The 6,142-nt window shown below is 42.2% G+C and overlaps 1 protein-coding gene across 1 annotated transcript in view; it reads left to right on the top strand.

Moving 5' to 3' along the window:
• Positions 1 to 6,142, top strand: part of LOC127750339 (dynamin-1-like protein) — a 33,741-nt gene extending 27,599 nt beyond the window's left edge. Inside the window, exons 2-12 of the mRNA XM_052271805.1 lie at positions 653 to 763; positions 870 to 1,017; positions 1,736 to 1,947; positions 2,149 to 2,356; positions 2,443 to 2,543; positions 2,628 to 2,774; positions 3,030 to 3,190; positions 3,476 to 3,833; positions 4,726 to 4,945; positions 5,701 to 5,906; positions 5,986 to 6,142. Coding sequence (XP_052127765.1) covers positions 653 to 763; positions 870 to 1,017; positions 1,736 to 1,947; positions 2,149 to 2,356; positions 2,443 to 2,543; positions 2,628 to 2,774; positions 3,030 to 3,190; positions 3,476 to 3,833; positions 4,726 to 4,945; positions 5,701 to 5,906; positions 5,986 to 6,045 — 1,932 coding nt within the window. The 3' untranslated portion in view covers positions 6,046 to 6,142. The remainder of the gene's footprint in view (positions 1 to 652; positions 764 to 869; positions 1,018 to 1,735; positions 1,948 to 2,148; positions 2,357 to 2,442; positions 2,544 to 2,627; positions 2,775 to 3,029; positions 3,191 to 3,475; positions 3,834 to 4,725; positions 4,946 to 5,700; positions 5,907 to 5,985) is intronic.

Raw genomic sequence — 6,142 nt, 5'->3', positions numbered from 1 at the left:
GCAAAGCAAAATGCCAAATCCTTACCCAGAGAACTGTTTATTCCAGGCGACAAAATTCAGGACCGACAAAATTTTGTCTATGTGGACTAGATTTTAATCATACTGATTAAAAATTGAATGAAATTAACTTAGTTTAGATATACGTGAACAAATTTACTTAAAATGGAGGTACTAAATCAAGTATACGGCCATGTATACTGTCTGTATCCCGCTCCTTGGAACACCGTTTGCGATGATCACAAAGGCAGGCACATCACCCTGGCGCTGTTGTGGTATTTATTCTAAATTACTCACATTTGCATTGAGATCGAATTCAGCCCTGTTCCTGTTACTCCAACGCTCCAACGATGGAGGTAGACACGTTGGGGGCACTCCTTCGTGGTCACAGGCTTTGCGGACGGATCGGTGAGGAGGAGAGCGTCCGAGAGCGTCCAAAGTTAGTGACCTAGTAACTAAAGTTTTCTTGACTCTTCACCTTTACCATTATGTATTGATGTATGGAGACGCAGCGCAGGCGCATATCCGGTCCCAAGTTTCGTGCGTGTCCTACAAGTCTCCCGTACACGACTCTTTTGTGCACCAACGTGCGACGTGCGTGCAAAATATAAAATCGGGATTCAAGTGCTTAATGAAGGCGCCTTTTTCTTTACAGGCATTAGTCATGGACGACCTCATTTTATCCATTAATAAACTCCAGGACAAGTTTATAGCCCTCGGTAAAGAACAAGTAAATTTACCTCAAATCGTCGTGGTAGGAGCCCAGGTATGGTTGTTTGCTGCACCTTATACAGACCCTGATGGCATTGGTGGCCTGTTTTGTAGTATAACGTACATAGGAGTTCAGTGTAACGTGTGTTGTTTGTCTCCAGAGCGCCGGCAAGAGCTCCGTGCTGGAGTCACTAGTGCGTCGCAACTTCCTTCCCCGCGGAACCGACGTTGTCACCCGCTGCCCACTGATCCTACAACTCGTCAACTGTCCCAAAAATCCGGAGGGAGATAAGATACGCAAGAGTAAGGGTAAGTAATATCTGCTCCGTCGAGCATGAAGCGGTACGTTTCATTGTCCTTGCTACGTTAAGGCAGGGTACGCGGGATTGACTCGGTCGGGGGCAGCACGACCTCAGGAATGACTACCAACAAAATCACACCACGCTGAAAACACGTCAACAGATGTAGTCCCGATTACTTAGACGTAAATTAACGAATGTGCATGTCACGTCAACACTGTGGACGTACTTACTCCAAGTTTTGTGAGGCTTTGTAAAAACGACCCACAAAATGTCATTTCCCTCCACTGAAGTATGATTTATATACATATGACACCACGTGACTTATGGGACTCGAATCGGAGTATTATTCCGCACAATCACGTAGATCATGTGCTATCACTTCCTTCTCCATTCCGCTACCAACAGGCCACGGGCAAGGTTTCTCGGAGAAAAAGTGCTGCTAATTTTTAAGAGTACCTACTCGAAAAATAATGGAATGGAGTGTTGTTCGTCACACAGTGACTACGCTGCCCACCCGTCTCCATTATATAGTATTTTCCTGTAACTCCTAGGGCTGCCTTCACTTATGTACGGCACGACCACTATGTTTGTCACGCTTCCATGTTTAATCTTAAACACTTTAAATGTCCCTTACGCAATTTTAATAAAGCCTCGGTTAAAGCTTGAAAATAGTTTTATCTAAACTTTTTTATAAGGTATTATTTTCACATGGATTTTACTTTCAGGTATTTCTCATGACGAATGGGGCGAATTTCTCAAGAACGACAACAATGCTTACGAAATGTACGAAATTGGTCAGATTGAGAGTCAAATTATGAGCAGGACAGCGAGCCTTGCAGGTGATTCGAAAAACATATCTCGAGCCCGAATAACGCTCAGGATATTCTCTCCCAGCGTCCTGACACTGACACTTGTGGATTTACCAGGAGTCACGAAAGTATGTATATATTATACAATGACAACTTAAGTGTGTGACTTACAGACTTAATCATTTTATTACTTTTTAAAATCGATATCACTTTGTGCTATAATTTCAAGAACCTACAGCTTTGTGCTCCACGTTGTGCAGTGCCTTATCTGTTATCAGTTTCACTATGATCCCAGGAAACACTGTTTAGCTTGGAATCAAATATTTCAGGTTCCAGTTGGAGACCAGCCTATTGACATAGAAGACCAGATTCTGGACCTTATTAAAAGTTTCATTGAGAATCCCGAAAGTATCATTCTAGCTGTCACTCCAGGCAATACAGACATGGCGACCAGCGATTCTCTTAAATTGGCAAAGCAAGTTGATCCAAAAGGTGAACGCACCTTAGCCGTTGTGACAAAAGTGGATAAAATGGAAGGTACGGGCAAAAGCACTAATTGCGGGCTAAACGTTAGAGAAGACTAATCCATGACATTGTTACTGATGCCACCATTTTTCCGAAAGGATCTAGTGCAGAGGATGTGTTAACTGGAAAATGTATTCCTGTGAAACTCGGCATAATTGGTGTTATCAACAGATCTCAAGAGGATTTAAAAAAAGGAAAGGTACTCTAATTCAAAGCAAGTATTTGCAAAAATACGCCTGCACTTGCCTAATTTGTTGCACTGCTTTTTTATTTTTGTTTTTAGAGTATTGAAGATGCTATTAAAAATGAAGAGGATTACTTGCAGAGGGAATACCCAGAGTTGGCTGATAAGCACGGGAGCGCGTACCTCGCAAAAAAGTTACAAACACTACTTGTAAAGCATATTCAAGCTCACATCCCTGAAATGAGAGTAAGTTTTGAAAGCCCAGGAGGTGGCTAGTTCTCCGAAAAGTTCCTTAGGAGATACGGTTTCTTAAACCTGAAAATTTTCGGTTTGAAACCATACCATAACATTTTTAAAAATTATCCCATTAAATATATTTAAACATTGTTTTTCATCATGTAGTCTAGCCCGCTGTGAGCGGTGCAAATCAGCCACTTGTTTCTCATTTTATTCATCCTACTCATTTTTGACTAAATACAATCAAACTCTGATTCTTTTTAGCATTCGTTTCTCCTAAATATTGACGAGTGCAAGCGTATTTTGGATAAGTGTGGGGGTAAAATAGATGGACGCAGTTGCCTCGAATATTCTATTTCTACGTTCTGCGAATCTTTCGGCAATACGATAAAAGGAGAATCCGCTGATGTGGAGTCGGCGATTCTGTAAGTATTCGTAATGTCGTTTACGTTAATGCCGTTCAACTCTTGCACGGTGGCACCGTAACATCAAAAGCGATCAGAAATGCTCGTATGGAGTCAAATAATGGCTTTCCTGTAACGTGTTTTTTTTGCACGGTCGTCCCGTACTGTAACATCCTGTACTAGATCCAGTGTCTGTTTGTACGGCGACACCGCCAGTTCAATATACTAGATCTGCTGTCGATCCCGCCATATTTTTTTGCAGTGAAGATATTCTCTTCACCAAGTTGTGGCTTGCTTTTTTTTCAGGACTGGTGGAGCCAAACTACATTGCTTGTTTGAAAATCTGGAAACTTCTCTTCTACAAGTCAAACCTTGTGAGGTATTTAGTTTAGAACAAGTTATTTTAGCAATTCGCCTCACCAGTGGAGTCGAGCTACCACTGGTACTCGCCGAACACGCATTTGATCAGCTGATGAAACCGCTCGTAAAACGTACAAAAGAGCCATCACTGGAATGCATCAGTGAAGTCTGCAGAGAACTGAAAAATGTTTGCAGAAATTCTTTTCCTGAGGAAACTGCCACAAGATTTCCCGCTGCAGGTGAAGAAGTCTGTAAGATAGTGGATGGAATGATCGACGACTTGACTAAAACAGCAAAGGACTATGTAAGTAATAAATTGAGCAAATAACATGGGTCAATGAGAGGATTGTAGTTGTTTCAGGTGAAGAACTAACGATTAGAGGTTTGTGTGTTCCGGTGCGGCTGAAGTGCAGGCCTATGATACGAAAACGGCAGATGATGCTCGTTATGCAATACAATTACGGTGGTTTGAGTGGCGTCGTTATGCCATGGGCATCAGCGCGTCGCCCTTTTAAATTTAATTTAATAAGGATAGTTTCTGATCACTCAATTTTTTTGTTCACCCCTTGTGTGTGTACTAGGCAAGTTGACTGAGGTCACTGGGACTATATAATGCTAGCACAGTATATCATATTTAACCTTACGAAGGCTCGTCGATTTATGTCTTAAAGGTGCCCCCACAATGAGCGGGGGGCGGTGCTGGGTGGCCAGGCCGTGCTGGCAGGCCGTGCCGGTTGCGCGGGGCTACGCTTGTGATCGTCTTATTGAACCTGATTTCTCATGAAAGTGGTTGAACCTACCAGCACGGCTTACCAGCACAGCCTGGCCGCACGGCATCGCCTACCCAGCATCGCCTTCTGCTCATTGTGCGGGCATCTTTCCAAAGAATAAGTTCGTATTGCAGAGAAATTCTTCTCAAGCCATCACAATCTTTGAAATCCTGTATTCCAAAGGAATAGTTTCCAAGCTTGTGAAGGAGCTCTTTCGTATATGCCAATCTTCGGAATTCTCACCCACATAGAAAATAGTTTGCAATACGAACCTATGTCTAAGCACTTTGCAGTGCAAAAGAGAGTGCCACTGTGTCACTGGTCAAGAAATATCTAGTGGAAGTTACGCCCACTTATACCTCGCCGACAACTGTTGTAAATACAGAAATTGCATTTCTAATATTTCTGCGAATTATTTTATTCCAGGTCTTGCAAGCCATTTTCATTGAAGAAAGGCATATAACTCGCGGCCAACTCAGTAAAATAATAAGTGGTTCACGGGTGCTAGATGTTCTGACCATCAAGGAGTTACAGTCGTTTCCGAAAATTCAGTTTCGAAGTGACCCCAACTTTACTTCATCGGGGAAATCCAATATTGGAAAATTAAATCCGACGATCAAAGACATGAGACATGCTGTCCTTCTTGGTGAGGTTACAGATAAACACGCACAGCGTGCATTAGCTCTGAACTTTTGCTGGCCTCTTTGCCGTCAGCATTGTTAGCGATTTGCAACTGCAAAAGGTGGGAACGCATTTCAAAGAAATAGTTTGCACGCTCTCTGGCCTCTTCGGTCTATGAACATCTGCTCTCACAGCCTAGTGGGGAGAGGGGGTAGGCTGTCACTTAACCGATTTTATGAATTTTAAAGGTCGTAGAGGTTCAGACTTGGGGTACACCACTCTTAAAAATAGGTGAACGCGATTGGAAAAGTCAAGAAAAAAGTCAAAGAGTTATTTTAAAACAAGAAAAAAAGACAAAAAAAGTCAAATAAAAAGTCAAACGAGTAAAATCAAAAGTAAAAAAGTCTATTAAAGTCAACGAGAAGTCAGAAAAAAGGAACTGAAAACGTCAACAATAAGTCAAAATCGAGGGAGAAATAACTTGCGAAATAGTTTGTACACCTTCCCCCGAAATGGTCCAAAGTAAAGGCGAAATAAAGCGAAATAGTTGGTGAAAAATTCTTTCATTAAGTTCATACAATCTTAACGTAGTCCAGACTGTGCTGAATCCGAATACGCGTCAACAAATTTGACGGATAGCACATCTTTTAGATGGTGGGCCGGAGGGGGGGGGTGGCTCAACTGTTTGCGACTTAAACAAATGCAGGACCTACACTAGGCGTGGTCTAGGGTCTGCCGTGCATTTAATTAATTATGAAGTACAACAATTTTTCTTAACAGGTGACATGCTTAATGTTTATTATGAACAACTTGCGAATCGAATTTGGGATACAGTGGTGAAGGCCACAATGGCCCTCTTGGTAAAGGAACTAGACAAGGGCCTGCAGCTAAAACTTGCCTCTCAGCTGAACGACAAGGTGGATCAACTGTTTATAGAAGGAGATAGTATATCTCAGCTGAGAAGCAAGGCAGAGAGAGAATTACAGGTAGAAAAAAATCTTATCCAAGAAACTTGTTTGTGTACTATTACCTGGGAACCATAGTTTTAACCCCGCCTTTCCATAGGTACTGGAAGAGTCTCTTGGTGAACTTGATGGATTGGACTTCATAATGACCAAGCAGTGAGGATCGTAACTACTGCATCCGTCGTAAATCAAAACAGTGTAACCAGCAGCGCGGAAGAAAGAAGAGGTTTTGTGATTTTTTTTTCCAATTAATGTAA

This window comes from Frankliniella occidentalis, unplaced genomic scaffold (genome assembly GCF_000697945.3).
Source record: "Frankliniella occidentalis isolate FOCC.00 unplaced genomic scaffold, Focc_3.1 Scaffold174, whole genome shotgun sequence".
Classification (NCBI taxonomy): domain Eukaryota; kingdom Metazoa; phylum Arthropoda; class Insecta; order Thysanoptera; family Thripidae; genus Frankliniella; species Frankliniella occidentalis.
The sequence above is the reverse complement of the archived record's forward strand: the minus strand, read 5'-3'. Positions and strand labels throughout refer to the sequence as shown.